The following is a 23,413-nucleotide window of genomic DNA, read 5'->3' as shown; positions in this document are numbered from 1 at the left end:
TCCTCCATTTTTGGATTAACTCTCCAAAACAGATGATCCATATTAGCAAATATCGAGCCCAAAGGGAAAATATTTGGGTTCGATGGAATCTTAGATAGTGCCCACACTTGTCGTGCCGGAGGACATTCAAAAAACACATGATTTATTGATTCCTCCGGATCACCACACCTTGCACATCTTGTATCTCCTTGTATTCCACGTGATTTTAAATTTTTGGTCACTGCTATACAACCTGTCAACAACTGCCATAGAAAATGCCTTAACTTTGGAGGACACTTCACTTTCCAGCAGAATGCCTTAAGAATATCCACGTTGGGTCCATAAAATTCTGGTTGTTTCTCCTTATCAGGATATATCCTTTCAATTTGATACCCTGATTGTACCGTGTATCTTCCATTTTCAGTGAAATGCCATCCATTTCTATCATCCAACAGATTTCTACTCAGAGGAAGACTTTCAATCATTTTTCCATCATTGGGTCCAAATAAAAATATCACTCATCAAAAAATCATGATTTTTATTTTATTAGAAATCAAATTTGAAAAAATTAAAATAGAAATAAATATTTATTTCTAACAAAATCTTTAAAAATTATTAGTAAATGTATTTTTGAAATTAATTAATTTCATTTATTTAAATTTTCGTTTATAAACCAAAACTATATTCAATTTTTATTTCTAATTATATTTTATGATAATTTAAATTCAAACCAACTAATTTTCGAAAGTAATTTTAAAAAGATTCTAAGAAGATTTTAAAAAGATTTTGTTAGAATATTTTAAATATATTCATTGTATTTCTAATAAAAAGATAAAGATATTAAAAGATATAATAATGAACTTATGCAAAATATGATATTTTTTAGGAATGATCCAAACTAAAAAAAATACACATGAAAAGAAGTCATGACTTCTGTTTTAATATATTAGATTATTTCGACAAAACTCTTTTCCATTGATCAAAAAAAAAAAAAAAAACTCTTTTCCAATCTGTTTTCCTATTTTCATCAACTTCATTGCATGGTACTAAGCAGTTTCCTATGATATAAAGCTTTGGTCGACGTAAAAGATGCCGACCACACATATTCGACAGAGACCTTGACTTTATATATGCCAAACGAATATCTTATCATACGACTCAGAGTAAACGATAGACGACAGTTGACTTTGTTACTATACAATTATTTCTTTAGTTTGGTGTTTTCCACTGCAATTATGAAAAAAATATCTTGTAAATGTGGAGGTATCTGCATCGAACAAACAGTCCTTTGATTTTCTTTCATTTGGTTTTCGTTTTATTTGCAATGGAAAGGAAGGTGTTCTTTAGAAAATACTTGATATGTGTGATTGTACTGCTGGGGCGGCTACATGGATACAAAAGCTGTGTTGAGAATGAAAGAAAGGCTTTGCTCGAGCTTAGGAAATACATATTCTCAATTACTAAAGAAGAGGAGTTCGAGCCAAAAGAATACTATGTTCTCCCTTCTTGGACTTATGACACAAAGAGTGACTGCTGCCAGTGGGAGGGTGTTATCTGCAACCAAACAAGCAAACGGATAACCGAGATTGCCTTTGGTGGATTGAAGCTCAAAGAGAACTCTCTACTAAATCTTTCTTTGCTGCATCCCTTTGAAGAAGTTCGAAGTCTCAACTTATCCAAGTCCAAATTCAGTTTCTTATACCAGTTTGATGAGAAAGGATTCGATGAAGAGACATACAACCAATTTTCTGGCTTCTTTGATGATGTTGAAGGTATACAGTCTTTCCCTACCGGTTAGATTTAACATTTTTGTTTTGCCACTGGAACTTTGATCATATCTTTGCGTTAGGGGCCGACTTCTCGAAAGAACCTATATGGATTTTGTTTGTTTTTGCCATACGGTCATTTACTATCATTTTCTTGGTGCGTAGAGTTCATTATCTGTGTGCACACTAAGAGCACATTCATTGACTGTATCTCAACATAATGTTATCAGCCATATTAAGGTGTATGTATAGATAGATATTAGCATTTAAATATGGATATCACAAAAACTATGAGAAACTCTTCTTTTTTTTTTGTAACACTAAAAAGAATTACTATGAGAAACTCAATCCATGATATTTTGAGATACTCAATATATTATTTATATTATACAAATATTTTGAAAACCCCTCATGAAATACTCTCAATGAGGGTGTGCTAAGTGATTGGATTGAGGTATGCTTAGCAAGATTCTTGTGTATATTATCTTTAAAACACTTAGCTTGCAGGTTATAAAAGCTTAGGAAGATTAAGAAACCTGAAGATTTTGGATCTTTCTTCAAATACATTCAACAACAATCTCTTTCCGTTTCTTAATGCCGCTACATCACTTACAACTCTTTTTCTTCGGGATAACTATATGGATGGTCCTCTTCATGCTAAAGGTATATTTTGTTTGTTGCATACAGTTTATAGTGCTAGAATTTTAAGTCTTAAATTCAGACTGTATCCTTCTTATATTCCTTGGACTCCTTTCAGAACTTTGAGATTTGATAAACCTGGAGCTGCTAGACCTCAGTATTAACAGATTCAATGGCACCATACCGTTAAAAGGTACTTAGTTGTCCATAAATGTTTTATTCACTACGGTGTAAGTTATGTCAGTTCAATACAACAGTAATGGATTAGTTTTCGAATGAACATGTTCGTGTTTAAAAGTTCTTGATTACCCCTTTGTGGCAGAGCTATCTGCCCTGATGAACCTGAAAGCTCTGGATCTAAGTGATAACGAATTTACTGGCTCAATCGAATTGCAAGGCAAGTTTACTCTGGTATTTCACCTTTTCATTAAAAATAAGTTGTGTTGAATTCATGTTCATGTAAATGACTTAAGCTTGTGCATTTGATTACCTTAGGGATATGCAACCTGAAGAATATGCAAGAGCTTGATTTAAGTCGAAACAAACTTGTAAGCCAGTTTCCCATATGTTTAACTGGCTTAACTGGACTTCGAGTTCTTGATATCTCATCCAACCAAATGACTGGACAGCTACCATCTACCCTTGGTAACCTTGAATCGCTTGAGTACTTATCGTTGTTTGATGACAACTTTGAAGGCTTCTTCTCAGTTGGTTTGCTTGCAAACCTCTCAGATCTTAGGGTATTAAAACTTGGTTCAAAATCCAGATCACTTCAAGTAGAGTCTGAAGGTTCTTAGAAGCCAAGATTTCAGCTGAATGCTATTGTACTAGAATCTTGCAACTTGGACAAGGTTCCTCATTTTCTCTTACAACAGAAAGGTTTGCTTCAAGTTGATCTCTCCAACAATAAAATATCTGGAGTTTTTCCTTCTTGGCTACTAGACAACAATAAGGAACTCCTAGTTTTGCGTCTGCAGAATAATTATCTCACAAGCTTTCAGCTACCAAAATCTACACATGGTCTGGCTTTCCTGGATGTGTCAATGAATGAATTCAATCATCTGTTTCCTGATAACATTGGGTTGATACTTCCTCACTTAATATCTATGAATATATCGAGTAACAGTTTTCAAGGAAAGCTGTCATCTTCTCTGAGCAACATTACAATGCTTTCAAATATGGATCTATCTCACAACAGTTTCCAGGGGGAAATACATAGAGATTTTTTGAAGGGTTGTTATTTTGTGGAAATTTTGAAGTTGTCACATAACAGACTCAGTGGAGAGGTTTTTCCAGAAGAAGTAGATTTTTATGGTATATCAGAGTTGTTGATGGATAACAATCAGTTTACAGGAAAGATCGGACAAGGTTTGCTTAGCTTGAAATCCTTGGTACTTCTTGACATTTCGAACAACAATCTCACAGGTGCTATTCCAAGTTGGATTGGCCAACTTCCATCCTTAATTGCACTACTACTTTCAAACAACTCGTTGGAAGGCGAAATACCTATTTCATTGTTCAATACATCCACTCTTAGTCTACTAGACCTCTCTGCAAACATGTTATCAGGGGACTTACCACCGCACGTCAGATCCTCGAAGCCGTTTGTATTACTCTTGCAAGACAATAATTTATCAGGGGCTATTCCAGACACATTGCTTATGAATGTTACCGTACTTGATCTGAGAAATAACAGATTGTGTGGGAATATTCCAGAGTTCATCAGCACCCAAAGCATTGGTGTTCTTCTTATGCGGGGGAATAATTTAACAGGCCGTATTCCCCGACAGTTGTGTGGCCTAAGAAGCATCCACTTTCTGGATCTTGCCAACAAAAAGTTGAATGGATCCATACCCTCATGCCTTAGCAATACATCACTTGGTTTGGGAAACGATAATGCGTTATACTACTTTGATTTCGACTTCAGTGAAAGGTCTAGCAGTTTTTGGGGTGGTTATGCTCTGGAACAGGATTCCACTTCCACAAAAGGTGTTGGTAGATATTTCAATTCTCTTCTCGTGCTAGATCCGTTTAATGGTGGCTTCATTTTACAATCCACCCTGACGAAAATTGAATTTGCAACGAAACACCGGTATGATTCATACATGGGTGGAAATCTCGAATTATTTTTTGGAATGGATCTCTCAAAAAATGAGCTGAGTGGTGAGATCCCATTTGGGCTTGGAAATCTTCACAAACTACATGCTCTCAATCTATCTCACAACAAATTATCCGGTGTGATACCAAAAAGCTTTTCAGGTCTGAGGAATGTAGAAAGCCTTGATCTCTCCTCCAACAAGCTACAAGGCCGGATCCCATCACAACTAGCACAGCTTAGCAACCTAGCTGTCTTCAATGTCTCGTTCAATAACTTATCAGGAGTCATTCCACAAGCTTCATAGATAATCCTTTTCTATGTGGACTACCAACCAACATAATCTGCAACAGTGGTAACTTCTTTCAAGAACCAGGTAATGAAGTGGAGGATGATGAGGGCCTTATTGACATGATATATTTCTACTGGAGCTTTGCTGCTGCTTATGTCACCATACTTCTTGGAATATTCATCTCTTACTTTTGACTCTCCTTGGAGCAGATTCTGGTTCTATAAGGTTGATGTTTTCATCCACAAGGTGAGAAAATTGTTGTTTTGCAACTAAGGTTGGTGCCAGATCCATCTGTTGCTCTTCTTCTCAATAACCTCCTGCCATGTTTCATGTAACCGGTGTTTGGTTCTTGTTTCCTATCCCTGTCTTTAGATAAATGTAATGTCAAAACATACTAATGTAGTGTTCAAACAACTGTGATCTTTTCAATAAATAAAATATTAAAACACGTGAGCCCAAGAGAATATACATTAGACACAGATTAGTTCCGTTAATTCTTTTTTCTGCTTTGATGGATTCTCTTACTCTTATACTGATTACAATTTTTTCCAATAACCATCTCAAGAACTTCAGTTATTACATAGCACACCATTTGATTATCATCCTGACGTATAATACTGAAGAACGAAAAACAAGCATGTGAATCAGCAGGGCAAAAGAAAAGACCATAGAGTATATATAATTAGTGTTTCTTCAACAGCCTTAGCTTACTGGCCTGAGAAAAGTGTTCTTCGTCTTCCTGACTTTGCTTGCAAACGGCTAGTTTCTGCATGCACGATCTCACTCACCAGATCCTTGAAAATAAGCCTCTCCACATCCAGCACCAATCCTGAGAACTCTCCACTGAAGTCCACCCAGTTCCCTGACCGAATCATCACATCTTCTGCAAGTATACTCTTCAGGAAATCATCTTCTTCCTCCAACAAGAAGTTTTCTGATCTCTTTGTGGCTTGTCTTTGCAGTGATTCTATCTCTGTACACAGTTCTTTCAATAGCTGTTGCGCACTCATGGCTTTCTTAGCAGATGACTTCATCAAAGGATTCGTTGTGGCTTCAACCGATGCTAGCTTCTCCACAAGAAGTTCATTAACCGTGTCAAAAACAAGTTTGCGGTTGAGCTTCTCCTTGTTCAGAGCCTTGCTTTCTTCTTTGTGTAGCAGCAGATGCGTGTTGCTGCTTCCCTTTGTCTGCTCAAGAACATAGAACAGCTCTGGGTTGATCGGGTGGCCTGAAGGGTGTAGTTGAAACGTTGTTAACCCTGAGCCGAGATCACGGAGGAGAAGACCTGAGGCTAATAGAATCTCGGAGATGTATCTGTGATCGGTATTGGGGTCTGAGGTCTCGCAGAGGGAAGCAATGTAGTCTTGGTTGGCTTCATCATGGGTAGAATTTAGCCGTCTGAGCTTTTGAACCAAGTGCTCAACGTTCTGAAGCTTCTTCCTGTTTATCTCTGGCGAAAAGGTTGATGTTGTTTCAGAGAAACTGTATGCTGGATTCCACTGATCCTCACATTGTTCATCATCACCAGAGTCATGAGCAACAACATAACCTAATGACAGGATCAGTTTTTGAGTCAGAAAGTATTGAAAAAGAGAATTTTTCTAAAACTAAACAAACTAAAGACACAGGCCGTCCTAGGATCTTAAAATGATTTGATGTTTTATGTATTTTTGCATGCCAACATTTTCAGTGTTGATAGACCATAAAAATAGTAGGGATAGAATATGTTAACTACCTTGTGTCTTCACAGGAGATGGTTCCATCTCTCTGTAAATTGAGGTGTCAAGAACTGAAATAGGACTTGGATGCTCCAAAGCAACTAGTGAAAGGTTTGCTGAAGATCCATCTTCACTAAACCTTGGACTGGATTTCTGAAAACACCAAAACAAATAAAAACTTGTGAGAACTAATAACTCAAAATCATTTCACACCAATGTATTAAGGAGGCACGGAACTCACATTATGCATTAAGTTGGAGACTACAGCTTTGGCTGCCTCCATTACAGATGCTTGTTCTATAACAGTGGCAGCTTCTGCTTCAGAATGAGTACACATGTCATGACTCGACGTCCTAGACTCATTGCTCCCTTGACTAACTAGGTCATCACTTTGCTGCAAACTCTTCTGAGCCTTGGGTCTACGTCTGCCACCAGGAGAAGTAGACTCTGCCATTTGTCGGTTTAACGGTTTCCTTGATTTAGTAGAATCAGATGGAGGAGTCGGTGGCCGTGAGCGTTTGTCATGCTCAAGCTTCTTCTGCTGCAACCTTGGACTTACAGATCCTGAACTCTTTGAAGTACCACTTTCTTTGGTAACCTTATGAGGTTTCTTTGAAGAAGACGGCACGTTTCTGCTGTTAGGTTTCTTATCAACAGAACTGAGAGATGATTCAGCTCTTCCCTTTCCAGAACTACTGTCTTTTGTCACCCGTTTACTACTTGTTGAAGCTCCTTTATCATCAGGCTTCTCTCTACGGATCTTATTAAGCCCACCAGATAGACTGTGAATTGGAATAAGAGATGACGCAGGGATACCAGCCTTCTCAACGAGTTTGGCAGGTTTCATAATCACAATCGGAGATTGATACACCTGGTTAGATGAAGATGAGGGAACTCTAGTTCTTGATGTCGTCTCTTGGTTAGAAGTTGCATAATCTCTTTGAGCTGCCATGTTTGAGGATTGTGGTTGTTTCTCAGTGTCCAGCAAAACCTTTGACTGCATAGCCTCTAATATTTGTTTAAGAGCTCGAAGATCTTTTCCTGAATCTTTGAACTCAAGATCGTTCAATCTCCTCTCCATTTCACTGTACACAGTAGGAGGAAACTTAGCCACTTCAGGCGGTGCTGCTGCCTTCACAGGTTGCTTCTGAAGAACTCTGTTTCTATCAGCTTGCTTCCACGGAGCTGGCTCAATGGGAAACCTTGAACTTGACAGAGGTTTCATAACAAAATCAGAGTTTCTCCATCTTGGAGAAGAAGGGTCCTTCCCCAAGCTTCTTGGTGAGCTAGGAGAAAACCTTATTGTACGGTTCAGGTTTTTCTCCCTCAATGATCTTGAGAATGGATCGTTGTTATCGTCAAAAGTGTTGTTCAAACCAAGCTTATGGATGTCTCTACCCACTGGTGAACCTGGCAGTGTCTCCAAACCCATGAGCTTTGCAACAACACTTGGAGGCCGTTTCTTGTTGCTGCTTGAAGAACTTTCAGGAAGCTTAACTGGTTTAAGATCAACAACAGAGTTTTGCACCACTCTTTCTCTGCTATCCAGCGAAAGCCTAGGCAGCTCTTTCAACTTCTGTCTTGATTTCAGCGTATCATGAGAATCAACAGAGTAACGTGCTGGTGCACCCTTTGCTCCAACCTCATTATAATGATGTGGTGATTCTCTAAGCTTGGCTAGAAACCTGAAGGACTCACTGAGATCAGCAGGTGTGGATTGCTTCAAACCATAAGGCCGTGGAGAGTCCTCTCTTCTGCTGCGCCTTACTACTTCCTCTCTAGTCATAGGAGTCTTGAGCGAAAGCCCTCTTGCGTCTCTGTACATAGAGTCTCTCACAACATCTCTGAGGTCAAATCCTAGCTGTGAAAACCCATTCCCTTCGGCCATCTCAGAATCACTTGTAGGAGATTCAGGAAAATTGGCTTGGTCATAGGCAGAAGCTTCAGGTTGGACTCCTCTAATCAACTCCGGAGATGATGGAGAAGACGAACAGGAAGATGAAAAAGAAACCCTTGATGATTCTGTTGAAACCCTTTGCTTCTCTTTCACATTCACACCAATGTTTGTGTCCTGAAACTGAAATGCAAAAAGCCTTAGGATGGATCTTACAGACAACATTAGATCATTGACCCTTAAGAATAAACTTACAGTGTCTTTTGCTTGATAAAATGTATCAACAGAGTCTCTCTCAATGTTGATGCTATTTGCATTTCCACTACCTGCAATAAACAAGCTTGAGGATCATATCACAAGATGAGGCATTGCAAGTCAAACTTTTATTTATCACATTTGGTTGGAAACTTATGAGACTAAGGTTAATAGAAGTCAAAATCTACCAAGAAAAATAAATCTAACCAAAAGATTTGGCAGATCAACACCATTGAGAAAGGAAACAAAAACCAGAAAATTAGATCTCTGACAATGTAACAAGACCTGGTTTAACTAAAGAAAATAGAGAAGAAAGGAAAGCAAAAGATATGATTTAACAATTACACAAGTGACCATCTATCTCTACTGCTCCAAGTCAACGACAACAATACACAAACCCATAGAGACCAAAACAATGTGTTAAAAAAATATAAAATATATTTACCTAAAGTAAGACTCTTTCGCCGGCCGGTGAGAACATGGTGACGGTCAAAGATCTGAAAAATACCATTCATACATCCAATTTGCTTCTGCAGATCTGCACTATCATCTGCCAACGAATGCAGAAGCTTTGCAGCCATTTCAAAAAAGTTCTCTTCTTTTTTTTTGGCTTAGAAGCTTTCTTCTGTGTGTGCTCTTCCCTTTATTGATTTCCAAAGACCCTAACTTTTAGCCTCACTGATGACTTTTAAAAGCTTTCTTTTTCTTTCTCCATCATTCAGCAGTGACCACCATTAAAGCCATGACGAGAATGATGCAACCTTCCATTTAAAACTCCAAATTTTTAGCCTTTTCTCTTTGTAGAAAACTTGAAAGCCGTTCAAGATCTCAAAAAAAAAAAAAATTAAAAAGAAAAAAACTAATCTTTTTAAACAGAGTTTTGAGTCCCACACCTACAGATCTAAAAGGAAAGCAAAAGTTTCCACCTTTTTTACAGAGCTAGATTCTCAGATTCCACTCAAGACAAAAGGAAAAGGAAGAGAGATGAGAAACCCTTTTGGTAATTAGATCTAAGCTTACAAGAATCTAACTTAGAAGATGAAAAGACACACTAGAGAACATGTGTGACCCATTGTCTGAAGAAAAAACAGTGTTAAAAAGAGAATGTACCTTAAAAATTACAGAACCAATGAAGAGAGGAAGAGTTGCAGATGAAGAGAAACAGCCAAAGGAAGGAGGAAGAAGAGGAGATTAAAGAAAGGAACAAAGGAATCTCACTACAGATCCAAGAAGAGACTAAATGTTCCTCTCTGTTTGTACTTACTGGTAACTGCTCAGAGAACAAACCGGAAATACAGCCACATAATGCTTATTGGAAAATGGGAGTATTCTTCTCTTTTTCTTTTTCTTTTTCTAAATAAAATGTAGAAAAAATGTTTTTAAGTAAAACAAAACCTACCTCTCTGCTCTTTAGTTTTCCCAAAGCCCAAGAGATTTTAGATTATTTCTGGTAGATTATTTATTAGATTATTAAAAAATAAAAGAAAAACATTGGAAGAGAGGTGTGTGGAGATACAGAGGCTCTCCATCTAGCAGAAGCATGTGAGGGTGTTGATCTGGTTTGACTTCCCTATCTATACATGTGACCTTTGTGTCAGGTCATCAAGATATCCACATAATGGATTCAGTTCTTTCATTTTCTTTTTTACTTTTAACCTTAATTTCTTGTCACCAGCTGATGTATGAAACATATATAAAACTATCATCGATGAGTTTTTACATTAGTTTTTTTTTTGTCGACTTTTACATTAGTTTCTCACTAATTATATTAATATTTAACTAATAATTTTCAAAAAGGTTGAGAATTTATGTAACTGAAAAACTTTTTAAAAAAAAATTCAAAAAAAATGTCCATAACTGACACCATTTTCTTTAAAATTTATGAATAAATCATCTTAGTGAGGTTGTTTTCATTGAGCAAATGAAATTTTTGTTATGAACCATATATCCAAATCCACACTTATATTTCATCTTAACACTAATTTTGGTCACTGATTAAATGCAAGCAAAGGTGTTTCATCTTTCAATCTACAAGTCAGAGGTACAGTACATGAATCTAGTTAGAAAAATATCGCAATATTTGTCATCAATTTTTGCCGGTAAGGTCACGGAATTGCATTAAATACCTATCCGCAAAGGTAAGTAAAACAAAACAATGTGTAACCAAGTAAACACATTAACATCTTCAGCAGTTTTTCTTGTAAGAAGACGTCCTTTTCTTCTTTCTTTCATTGAAATGAAAACTTGTCATTTTCTATGTTCCCTTTTGCTTTATATATGCAGAGTAGTTTTTTCATCTCACCACCTTATTCATGTTGTTCCTTTTCCTTGTCATTATCAACTAACAATAATAAAATTTGGTAGCAGTATAAATTAAAAAGAAGATAATATAATATTCACTAAAACGCATTAGCTTAAAATGATTCAATAAGAAAAAACTTTGTGTTATAAATTTAATTTACAGATCACTTTACAATAAAAATACTAGTATCTTTTTTACCAAAAAGAAAAAAATACTAGTATCTTTTAAATGTCTCGAGCGACAACATCAAGATAAAGGATCTCAATTGTCGTGTAATAAACATAATAAAGTAATTATAACTGCTGTTCATTTTTTATAGTGGAATTCTTTTAGTTTTTGTATTGTTTTGTTGCAATGAACTTATTGAAAGAAAGGAAATATAACTGGAATTGGAAAATCCCAAGTATTATAAGAAAATGAAAAAAAAATTATAAGAAAATGAGAAACTATGAATTTATAAATACACTTACTAAATAAATTAATTAGTCGCAAAATTAGTTGGAGAGTGCATGCTTTAGTGGTTGGATTGCCAACAAGGACAATTTGGATTTTTCATTAACATGATCTCCCAATGATACATATTTTAGAAATTTAGAATTCGTTTTGGCTGCATTTTAATTTATTATCTTTGAAAAAATGCTTGTTGAAAATTGTAACATTTTGCGCGCGAGAATGGTTAGAAGAAAAAATCATTTTTTCAAAAATACTCGTTAAAAACAAAAGTATCACACGTCAACGAGATGGTTATGAATAATTACCATATGATCATCAGAGAAATAATTACGGTTGGCAATATATGATTATTTCGTAATTAATATACTACTTTCTTTAGCATTTAGTCTTTGTCGTTGGATCCAAATGGTATCTCTGTACTTGTATACGTGTATGCGTATACAGTGTACAACAATATATTAATGCACGCATCATACAAGAATGATGGTATCACAAATTAACAATTTTCAAAGCTACATTGCAGTTATATTATATGCAAAATTAATTGTAGCATAAGTAAAGTTAAAGGTGGTCTTGGTCAAAGACTAAGAATGATCAATTATCGAGGCACATGGTTTCACGGCGTTAATGATTTGTCAAGAACTTGTAATCATCGCATTTTTGTCTCTTTATCTGCATAAACACACATACATACCATACATGCGCATATTATATGCATTGATCAACGCTTTACATTTACTGTCATTAGTCATTAGAGAGACCAATGTCAAACGTAATCTTTATAGTTGGTGAAACAATGAGAGAGAGACAATAAATAGACTAATTTTTTTCTCTAATGCAAAACGTACTTCTGAAGAAACAGAGTCACGAGAAGAGTAAATGCCTTCACCACCTTCAAAAGAGTAACTACTCAAAGTTTATGATTTGTTAGAAGAAAACAAAAACTCACCATAAGGCTTTGCAAATTGAAACCAAAAGGTAATTAACAACAGAGTTAAAGCTGTTTGTACTGAAGAGCCTCAAATATACAAAACAAAAGGCCCTAACACAAGAGTTAGCTTCTTCTACTCATCCTCAACTTTCTTCTACATCAGCTATTCAAACCAAACCCTGCCTTCATCTACTTGCTACTGTACACCACCCAAAAAGATCCTTTATGTACTTTGAGGTTACTATTTTGGTTCTGCATCTTCTGCAGCAACTCTTTCCTCATCTGTTCAACAAAAGGAATAAGTTAAACTGATTATCCAATACTGAATCATGTCTGTTCATGAGTCACCTTGCTTTTGTGGCGATGAATCTCCTCCAGCACCAACGTCTGTTGACATCTCGTTTCTCAATGGCTCTACATTCGCCTGATCAAGATTATTCAACATAAATTTTGGTAAGAAACAGCTCTGCCTCCTGTGCTCTCGCAATGTTTATATCATTTGAAGCTGCAACCTTCTTGTAAGCATCATCAGAAGGATCCACTGGACCAGCTTGTTGGCTACTACCTGCTGTATCCTTACTCAAAGTTCTCTGCGTCTTGGCTCTATGATCACAATCAGCATCCAGCATACCAGACCTTTTCCTGCAGACAATCAAACATGCTTTAGAACAAATGCGCTTAAAAGAGAAACTACAACCAACACACTTGCCTACTAGTAGAGCTTGGATCAGCCGTTTGAACAGAGCTGTGGTGTCTGTTTGAAAGCAAAACACCACGAAGCACCTTTCCATCTATGATCGTTTCTATAGTGTAGTAACCTAAGGGGGAGTTTTCAGTAACCCTGGCTTGAAAAACCGTTTTCCCTTGCTCCACAGCTTCTTTCTGCTGCTCTTTGCATTTTAGTTTCCTTAAAGGCAACCTCCCACGAGTCTGAGCAGACCGTGCTTCGACTACACCATCTATTAGCGAATAAGCAAAGAGGATAATTAGCGAAACCATGCACTATAACCAACCGAGAGAGATCAAAACAAACCTGTGTGAAAGTAGTAAATGTCATCCAACGGCTCAAGATTCTTGTTGCAGCCACCAAAAAAGAAAAAGGAACCAGCCTTGTAAGGACCTAAACAAACTGCAGCAGCAGAGAATCTAGCTGGTGGCCTATCTTCCATGGCAACTATTTTGGACCATACACCCGTTTCTATAGAGACAAAACCAACAATTATACTTTTATTTTAGATATATCAGAAGACAAGACAGGTAAAGCAATTGAGGTCACCGTTACATACCAACATCAAGCACATAGAGATCATTGTAAAGACTCTGAGGATCCCTAAACCCTCCAAACACAAATAAGTTTCTCTCAATCGCAACAGTGATATGACCAGCTCGTGGTGTTAATTGCTGCCATGAAGTTTTCATCTGCTTCCATGCAAACGTATCTGAAATTACAGAACCAGAAAAATATCAGTAAGACATAAACACATTTAAAGAAGATGTGATTCAAGAATGCACCTGTATCAAGGATATGAACATCGGAGAGATACTCGCCTTCGAAATGTTCACCACCTACTACAATGATTTTGTTGTTCCAGGTTGAGCAAGTGTGGCCATCTCGTGCAAAGGGACGCGTCCCAGTTGTTACAGCTCGTTGCCACGTGATAGTCTCTAAACAAGATTCAAGTCACTTCAATTACACAAAGCATGAACCAGACCAGACCAACTTAAAGCGCAGCCTGTACCTGTGTTAAGTATGTAAAGGTCATTAAAGTACACTTCATCATCCAAACCAGGAACTTTCCCACGGCCTCCAAATACAAAAATGTGTTTGCCAACAAGCGTTGCACTATGAGCCTCTCTTGCGTCAGGTTCTTCACCTCTAACTTCAAGGCATTTCCAAGTATGCGAAGCTAGCAACAACACACACACAAAGATAAGCATTTTCTTGATTACAACACAAGAAGAGATGATCGAAAGGAGCTTACAAGTATCCAGAACATGCAGATCATTGAGATAATATTTCCCATCAGTACCACCATACACAAAAAGGTTATCCCCAACAGTTGTGCAGCTGTGACTGTCTCTCGGAGAGGGAGGTACCCCTCTCATCATCGGCTCACTCCATATCTGCCTCCCTGCAACAACCATAGATTCTGAAAACAGAACTACAAAGCAAGCAAGTAGCCACAAAACATCAACAGAATCATGAAGTCGCTTTCATCCAAAGATCAAGATTGGGACTTTTGCAAAGCCCATTAACGAGAATCATCCGAAGAACACTCACCAGCGTCAAAGACATGAACTTGACTGGTGAAGTAACCGTCTTTACCAAACCCACCGAATACGTAGACGAATCTGCCTCCTTTAACGGCGTTACAAGTGTGTCCCCATCTCTTTCCCGGCCCGGAAGAAGAATCAGCGAGACCCGCTTGACGTTGGACCCTCTCCCATCTCATTTTTTTTCCTGGAAAAAGAGAAAAAGATGCTTCCTTTGGGTTGGGGAAAGTGCGGGAAAATTGAAGACGATACAGAGGATAAAAGGTGTTTCTCTGTTTACGTTTTTTTTCTTGTTAACGATGTTAACCGCCAACGTGGCAATGAGTAATCATTTCTTCTCTTATCAACTCTCTGGCCAATGGTTAGTTAGCTACACTGATGACGTTACCGACTACGCTCAATAAACAAAATTACATTCTTTGGTTTATTTGCCAACTAGTTCAGCAATAAATTAAGAATATAGCAACGATTTTGACGTTATTAGATTTCATAGCACTTGTGTAATATTTTTTCGTTTTGTTTTATTTTTCTGAACTGGTTGCCAACAATAGAAAAAAATGCGATTGATAAATTTACAGTGATGTTAGTTATTGCAACGTCAATAAAAATTACAATGAAACTTGAATGGTTACAAAGGAAACGACGTTGATGATTATTGTGGGGTAGTGATCATTACGACGGTTGTGGTTATCGCACTGTCGCACTGGCAGTGGCAGTGATTACAAGATGGTGACTACGGTACGAGTGATTATGGATGAAACATACGTTGTCGATCAAAAAAAAAATAGTCATCTTTCAAACAGAGATTACTATGACTGCAATGCTGGTCATGGTATGACTGCAATGTTGATCATGGTATGACTGCGATGATGGAAAAAAGAGATAATGTTAGTATGTTACGAAAGAAGATAAACAGAGTAAATGGAATAGAATATTCTAAATGGTATAGTTTATAATAATGAAATTTTAAATTGGTTTAATAATAGTTGAGGTAATGCTTACTCCAATGTCAATCCAAACTTTTTATAAACTAAACCCAAAATACTAATTACTAAACTCTAAAAATATATATAAACCATAACTCAAGTATCAAAATAAATTTAAATATTAAAATATTCAACTAGAATAGTAACAAACAAATAGCATAATACATATTGTTCAAATTTTGAAATGTCTGTGATTATAGGGAAGGAAGTAATACTTACCATAACGTCAACCCAAACTTTCTATAAACTAAGCCTAAAATACTATTTACTAAAAACCCTAAAAGAAAATATAAATCCTAAACCAAATATCAAATATGCACATAGTACGTAATACGAAGCATTATCAAAAGAAAGTAGTAACAAACGAAATAGCATAGTACATAATAATCTTCAAATTTTAAATGTCTATGATTACAGTGAATGAGATAATGTTTATCCCAAAGTTAACTCAAACCTTCTATAAACTAAACCCAAAACACTAATCATTAAACCCTAAAAGAAAATATTAACAATAACCCAGATATCAAAATATGCACATAGCACATAATATGAAATATTATAAAAATAGAATAGTAACAAACAAACGAAATAACATAGTACATATTGTTCAAATAACATAGTACAACCGGGAATTTACATGACAAATAAAGACGTCTCGACCGTAACACCGTCGTGGTCTGTAGATTTCAGAAGTGGAGACAGCGTATGTAGCAAAGATTATGGATTTGGAGGTGGTTGTGGTGGTTATGGTGAATGTGATTATTAGTTAAATAAATGGCTTCAAATACAGAGTCCCTAATATGTATTTACTACCTTATTTACACAGCAAATAAAATAATTATATTTCAAATAAGTCTACACAACTGGTGCATAACATAACCTCATAAAATATAATCCATACAACAAAAACTAATCAAGCATATACTTATAACTAAAAAAATAATAGTAATATTAAAAAATAGATTGCATATTTTTTTATAAATATTTATTGTTAAGAAGAAATAGTCATTCATATATTTTGATGGGAAACAATATATATATATAATTTTTAAAATGGTGTTTGTTTTACTAATTAACAATTCATATTAAAAATACAATGCAGCTATTTAGATCAAATTTTGAATAGTTATTTAGTTTAATATAATAATATTTTATTGTTAACTATTTTCCGTACGCTTTTGTATTCTTTTGTATTATGTTATAAATATCTAAACATCAATCACAAAATTTTGGTGAGAATTTAACAGCTTATTAATTTATAGTCATTTTTTCAAGTTCAACACATAATATACTGAGTACGAAAAAAATATAAAAATCACTAAGATTTGATCATTATATATTATTTATTTCAGCCAAATGCTTTATTGGGTTTAAAATATAATTTTATATATATTCTTTATTTTAGCTTATATTTTACTCTTAATTGGGTACTTGTGCTGTGGTTATGGAAGTTGTTATTATATAATAACTTATGAGTTGCATCTAATATCCAGAAATATTGTGTAATTATTGATTCAGATGTATATTTTAGCACACTCACACCTAAAAAGAAGATGAACTCTGCACTGTATGCATTAACAATATTTTAAGCAAAGAGAATTCAACGAATTGCCGTGCAACCATATCTTTCACCACCAGTGCATCGTTGACTGGTTTATATCAAATTTAAGCTGCCCAACATGTCAAGATACGATACTTTAATATTAGTATTTCCGATTTATACAACTAATAATTAACCGACCTAATAATAAATTTTACTCATAAATGCTTACTTAATCTATAATTACAATTTTGTCTATTTCCTCGCTATTAATACTCTTTAGATTCATCCAACTTAAGAAAATTTCTAAAAATGATGTGATGGCACCATGAAAAAAATACTTATCAATACGCCATGGTATATTTAGTCATCAAATACAATAACATATACATAATTTAACTAATATGTATATTTTAAAATATAACAATTTATATTGAATATTTACTCTAACTATTTACATAATTTTTAAAATACCATCCCGCCCGTAGGGCGGGCCGATCCTAGTTGATTATAGAAAAAAGGTGGTGGTTAAGGAGACAATAAATACAAAATATAATGTGAAGGTGATGATCGTATTGTAACGGTGACGGAGAGTAAGGTGGTGGGGATGGAAGAAGAACTAATGGTGGTAGTTGCAGTGGCGGAGCTACCGTTACGGTAGGGGGGTCATATGACCCCTATGAATTCTGATGAAAACAAAGTTTACTTATGATTTAAACAACAATTCTAAAGAAAATTGCAAAAGTTATGTTATGTGACCCCTATAATATATGATTTGAATTAAAATGACCCCAGTGAAAACTGTGGCTGGCTCCGCCACTGGGTAGTTGATAATTGAAGAAAAAGAAGAAACTATTTTTTTCTTTCATTAACCGGGGGACTAGAGGAAATATAGTATATATTACAGAAATAATAGATGTACTTTTTTTGGTTAGATATTTAACTATGGTTTGTTTTGACGTTATACAACCCAATTTTCCTTTTTTCTCTTTGTGTAAACTTTTCTTTTTGTAAAAATCTTTGTGTAAACTTTTTTGTAGTGAAACCGTTGTAATGGGTAGTAAACATAAAATGAAATATTTGAGAAAATAAATTAGAGACATTTAGCCATCCACACCCAATAACTTTTCGACCCTCGTTTACTTTAACATAAACGAGATTTTCGATCTGATTTGTCCATAAATAATCCATTAATCATCACCCTCAACTCCTATTCAACAATCTAATATATTAATTTAGAGTCCTATTTGAAATTTACTTTGGCATGTTTTAAATTTGAACCTATTAAACATGTTGTGTCTAAATATTTTTCTTATCTAATTTTATATATGATAACCAATATACTTAAATTAAACCAACCTACACTTTGATTTCTCTTCTATGTATGTTTTTTACTTATTCGATAGTTTTTCATATATTCCTTCATTTCCTAAAAAAACTTTTAGTCAAATCATGTGGTCTGAAATAGTTTTCTGGGAATTAGTTACTGGTTTGGATTCGTTTTGAGGGACTCTCTTTTGAGTATTTATTTATTGCAGTTTTGAGGGTCAGAGACTGATTAATATTTATTCAACAGATACTTTTCAAATATAAGTTCTCATGGTAAGTGTAGGAGAAACATACATGGGTAACACGTGATCGCTCATATGATGATTCTTCTCATGCTATTTGTTAAATTCTTTGTAGGCATACGTGCAACAAGAAACTAACGACTCAGTCAGTGTCTAGTTCATTTTAGGATTCAAATCTCACAGAAACAGAAGTGAACAACTATTAAGTAAATGGAGATGATTTTTGTTTCTGATTTTCATTGGTATAACATGGAGAAAGCGGATTTAGGAGGATTGCAGAGTTAAGTTCATTCCTATCAATTGTTCGAATCCTAACTAACTAATTTTGAAAATAACACTTAAGTGTATTAAAATTATCTTAGAGATTCAAACTAAATTATTTTAAAAAGTTTGAAATTCAAACTAATGTATACCCTTTTAATGTACATCAAATATATGATATTTAATTGAGATCTTTAAACAAAGTTGGGGGTACAACCATTTAAATTGAAATTATAGAAAGTTAAGAACAATATAACAACTTTGAGAATATTTTTGAGATATACTGATTTCTTAAACATATTTAAAATATAAAGACATTCAATAACACAAAATAAAAACTAAAAAAAAATATAACTATCTAAATCAGAATCAAGATCAAAATTTCATATGCTCAACCAAATTTTTTAAAAAGTCTATTTGTTTTTTTAGTTATGTTTAATGTAGGTAACTAAGATAAAACCGTAGATTATACACGTTTTAATAATCAGACTCACACGCTTGAATTGAATTTGAAATTTCATCATGTTCCTAACATTGTTATTGGACCCAAACCAAAAAGTTGTGTAACTAAATCAAAATCAAACCCTAATTCATAAATAACTGAACAACAATTATATTTATTGAACCAAAAACCACAATTCACAACTGAACCAGATCCAAACCGAAAAACATAAACACAATCTGGACGAAAAACAATTTTTTATAAAAATATCATTTAAATTATAATATTTTTAATGAAAAGACACAAATTATAAATACAAATAATCTTGCACAACTGCACGGATCAAAATCTAGGATCTAATTAATATTATGCCAGCATTATCATACATTACCAAAGAATATGACAAATATTTAATCTTTTTCATGCTTACGGGGCAGTCAATGCTCCATCTATAAACATCATAATCATGAGTCACATTTATTCTATTAAGACAAAACTAGATCTTGATCCACACAACCGCACGAGTGTTAATTTCAGTTTTATATGCATATTTATTTATTTTAGATCATTAATGGTATACATTTATAATTTTAATCATATATTTAAAATTTTATATAACTAATTCAAATACAATAATTTATAGCTTACATATTGTAAATAACCAATTGTTTAAAACCTTCACATGTATTTGTTGTTTTTCATTATATATTTATCTTTTTGTATTTGCATTTAGTAATTAAGCAAAATATTATGTGCATGAAAAATCTATATTTGAAAATTATTTTGTATTTAGTTTATATTAAATTTTTACATGCCCTTCAAAAATGGATTTCCTTTTATCAATATTATATGTTTATTCATTTTACATAATATATTATTGTATATGCAAAAATTTAAGATATGTTAATTTTTATACATTTATTATATATTCTGCTAATGTTCAACCGTTCTGTCATTATATTAGATTTTTAACATATACTAGATTCTTTAACCGCTCTACGCGCGGTTTATATTTTGTATTGTTTTTTGCATTTATTTTTAAAATTTCGTTAACTTAATGTAATTTTATATATTGAACTCAATTGTTTTGTCCTACAATTTTATGTGTTACTTGTAATTTTAAAATTTATAACTTTACATATGTATCTATTCCTTTAAAATAGTGGTATGTTATTTAGATTGTTGTGATCTGACAATTTTTCTATTATTTGAACATATTATTTCATATCCTATGTGGACATTTACACGTGAATGATATGGTATAATTTGGTAAATATTGTCATTTTTGTATGTATATTTTTGCATTTTAGATTGTATTTAGTGTAAATTTAGAATATATTCTTGTCTGACACATTTAAACCGAATGTTTTTACTATGTTCTGCATATATTTTGTAGTACAGAGTTTTCTATTTTTATTTTTTATTTTTGAAAAAAGCTTAAGTTTTTAATTTTAGTTTCTCAAATGTATCATGGATTATGTGTTGTAAAATAGGTTTCCATCATACAAAACAAACAAAGAATAACATGATTAACACAATAAAGATGAGAATGTTGTGTATGGATATTTTATTTCGTTTTGTAAACTAAATATTACATCTAAAATTTAGCAGGATTCCAAATTATAAGAAGTGATACCTTTGGCTAAGATTCAGCGAAAGAGTTATAAAGAGAGAAACAATGGAAGTTGAAACGTCATCGTCTCTCATCTTGCAAGGATCAACGAAGAGAATTAAGTTTTTAAAAATGGAGGTTCTTAAATGTAGGATAACGACAATTTCAGAGACTTCAATAAGAACAATGAAGATGAAGTGCTTTATTGGATTCAATAAATAGTGACATGGCAAAAATGTTATATTTCATTGGCTGATTTAATTTGCTGAGGTGGATAGGTTCAATGAAGCTTATATTACTTGTATTTTTAAAATTTATAACTTTGCATATTTATCTATTCCTTTAAAATAGTGGTATGTTATTTGGATCATTGTGATCTGACAATTTTTCTATTATTTGAACATATTATTCTATATACTACATGGGCATTTACGCGCGAATGATATGGTATAATTTGGTAAAACTTGTTATTTTTGTATGTATATTTTTGCATCCTAGATTGTATTTAGTGTAAATTTAGAATATATTTTTGTCTGACACATTTAAACCGAATGTTTTTTGAGTATTTGCACTCTATATACAAAACATATCTACTAATTAGCGATATACCTATTTGTACTTTAGTCACTCTTTTCGAAATATTCATGACATTTCTACCCTTATTACTAATTGAACACCGGCTCTATGCATAGCTACTGAAACATAACTTTTTTTTAAAGATTTTTTTTCTGATGACCTAATCTCCAAATAGCTACCCGATGAACACCGGTGGAGAGCTCGACGACTTTTGCAACTACACAAAACCCGATGTCCAAGCCAGTACAAGCTTCGTCGAGCCGTCAAGCTAATCTGCCGTCAGAGAGGTCCCGCGGCCACATACACCTGCCGCCGGAATAAAAAACAAAACCGTAGCCACCGCAAATAATACCTTGCCTTGATGTCATTTCCAAGTCCGAGGAATCCACACACTTCTCCACCATCAACTCGGAGGCAAGAAGAAGCCATACCTTAGAAGCCAAGATCCCGATGGAGTCACCATCATGTGGTAACCTGGTCTTTACTTACCAGTTTGAAAGGAAACCGTGTGAAGGCATTTGGGTTGATTGAGCTCGATGGGTTTTGGGTTTAGATTTGAACCATTTGAACCCCGTCTACTCTCTTATCCTCCGCCGCACTCGCCTTCTGATCCCCCGCCTCCACCGCCAAGCGTCTCCACCACACTCGCCTCAGGTGTGTCTCCGTCCACCGGCGTGTTCCGTCCTCCGGCGTGTTCCATCCTCCTCCCGATCCACCGCCGCGTTGGTCCTCTTTCATGCCGCTTGAAGCTCTCTTCACCGATCAGATCTCTGCCATCCTTGACCGCCGTGACGTTTCCTCACACGAAAAGCTTTCACTTTATACGAATACTTTTATATTTAGAGTCAAGGAGATTAACGTAATTATACATTCTCATTTAATACTGTAGACTGCCAACTTTTACTGTTATGGCATTTACCTAATTATGAACTTTTTTTTGGGTTTTCAACCAATTGACTCATGTTTTTTACTATGTTCTGCATATATTTTGTAGTACAAAGTTTTCTATTTTTATTTTTGAAAAAGGCCTAAGTTTTTATTTTTAGTTTCTCAAATGTATCATGGATTATGTGTTGTAAAATAGGTTTTCATCATACGAAACCAAAAAAGAATAACATGATTAACACAATAAAGATGAGAATGTTGTGTATGGTTATATTATTTTGTTTTGTAAACTAAATATTACATCTAAAATTTAGCAGGATTCCAAATTATAAGAAGTTATACCTTTGGCTAAGATTCAGCGAAAGAGTTATAAAGAGAAAAATAACGGAAGTTGAAACGTCATCGTCTCTCATCTTGCAAGGATCAACGAAAGTAATTAAGTTTTAAGAAATAAAGATTCGTAAATGTAGGATAACAACAATTTTAGAGACTTCAATAAGAACAATGAAGATGAAGTGTTTTAGTGGATTCAATAAATAGTGACATGACAAAAAAAATTATATTTCATTGGCTGATTTAATTTGCTGAGGTGGATATGCCCAATGGAGCTTATATTCCCATTTTAATAGAGTAAGATATTTTATATTTGTGAAAATAAAATTTATCAATTTATCAATTTAATATAATTTTATCATATTTATTTCAATATAATAATTTTAAATGACTGATTATGATTATAAAATAGATAAAAGTAAGATAGATTTTCTTTTTAATTTTATAAATAATATCTGAATATATATTAATGCATAATAATAGTCCATTCCTAATTAAGAAATTAGTGAAAATATATTCTTAGTTTGTTTGAAAATTAAGATATTGTTAAAATATTTAGATTAACATAATATTTTTTTAATATGAATTGTTGTGATTATATAAGAGATA

The 23,413-nt window shown here is 34.1% G+C and overlaps 2 protein-coding genes and 1 pseudogene across 5 annotated transcripts; 1 reads left to right on the top strand and 2 right to left on the bottom strand.

Moving 5' to 3' along the window:
• The first annotated feature begins 812 nt into the window (after positions 1 to 812).
• LOC103852887 lies at positions 813 to 5,669 on the top strand (annotated as a pseudogene).
• On the bottom strand, positions 5,253 to 10,204 carry LOC103852888 (protein LONGIFOLIA 1). Of its 3 annotated transcripts, XM_009129782.3 has the most exons (6): positions 9,749 to 10,025; positions 9,084 to 9,399; positions 8,639 to 8,709; positions 6,731 to 8,566; positions 6,507 to 6,642; positions 5,253 to 6,320 (listed from the first exon to the last, which is right to left on the bottom strand). In XM_009129782.3, exons 2-6 carry the CDS (start codon positions 9,217 to 9,219, stop codon positions 5,479 to 5,481), a joined length of 3,021 nt encoding a protein of 1,006 aa, XP_009128030.1. In that variant the 5' UTR covers positions 9,220 to 9,399; positions 9,749 to 10,025; the 3' UTR covers positions 5,253 to 5,478. The 3 variants fall into 3 exon arrangements, with proteins under 3 accessions (XP_009128030.1, XP_033141671.1, XP_033141672.1); XM_033285780.1 differs by having other exon boundaries at positions 6,731 to 8,709; positions 9,749 to 10,027; XM_033285781.1 differs by lacking the exon at positions 9,749 to 10,025 and adding an exon at positions 10,038 to 10,204 and having other exon boundaries at positions 5,288 to 6,320; positions 6,731 to 8,709.
• Positions 10,205 to 10,556: 352 nt separating this feature from the next.
• LOC103852886 (acyl-CoA-binding domain-containing protein 4) lies at positions 10,557 to 23,403 on the bottom strand. 2 transcript variants are annotated; one of them, XM_009129781.3, is made up of 10 exons: positions 14,606 to 23,403; positions 14,307 to 14,456; positions 14,064 to 14,231; positions 13,837 to 13,989; positions 13,611 to 13,763; positions 13,358 to 13,522; positions 13,034 to 13,283; positions 12,837 to 12,966; positions 12,673 to 12,748; positions 10,557 to 12,606 (listed from the first exon to the last, which is right to left on the bottom strand). In XM_009129781.3, exons 1-10 carry the CDS (start codon positions 14,775 to 14,777, stop codon positions 12,566 to 12,568), a joined length of 1,458 nt encoding a protein of 485 aa, XP_009128029.1. In that variant the 5' UTR covers positions 14,778 to 23,403; the 3' UTR covers positions 10,557 to 12,565. The 2 variants fall into 2 exon arrangements, with proteins under 2 accessions (XP_009128029.1, XP_033141674.1); XM_033285783.1 differs by having other exon boundaries at positions 14,064 to 14,456.
• Positions 23,404 to 23,413: the final 10 nt, after the last annotated feature.

This window comes from Brassica rapa, chromosome A02 (genome assembly GCF_000309985.2).
Source record: "Brassica rapa cultivar Chiifu-401-42 chromosome A02, CAAS_Brap_v3.01, whole genome shotgun sequence".
Taxonomy (NCBI): Eukaryota; Viridiplantae; Streptophyta; class Magnoliopsida; order Brassicales; family Brassicaceae; genus Brassica; species Brassica rapa.
This window is presented reverse-complemented; position numbering and strand designations above follow the sequence as displayed.

Bases quoted from the DNA above. Each gene is read 5' to 3' on its own strand.
- LOC103852888 (XM_033285781.1), bottom strand. From the start codon at position 9,219: ATGGCTGCAAAGCTTCTGCATTCGTTGGCAGATGATAGTGCAGATCTG. The intron at 6,643-6,730 runs GTGAGTTCCGTG...TGGTGTTTTCAG, and splicing joins TCTCCAACTTAATGCATAAT to AAATCCAGTCCAAGGTTTAG. The intron at 6,321-6,506 runs GTAGTTAACATA...TCCTGTCATTAG, and splicing joins ATCTCCTGTGAAGACACAAG to GTTATGTTGTTGCTCATGAC.
- LOC103852886 (XM_033285783.1), bottom strand. From the start codon at position 14,777: ATGAGATGGGAGAGGGTCCAACGTCAAGCGGGTCTCGCTGATTCTTCT. The intron at 13,990-14,063 runs GTACAGGCTGCG...AATCTTGTTTAG, and splicing joins CCTTTACATACTTAACACAG to AGACTATCACGTGGCAACGA. The intron at 13,764-13,836 runs GTGCATTCTTGA...CTGTAATTTCAG, and splicing joins TGTTCATATCCTTGATACAG to ATACGTTTGCATGGAAGCAG.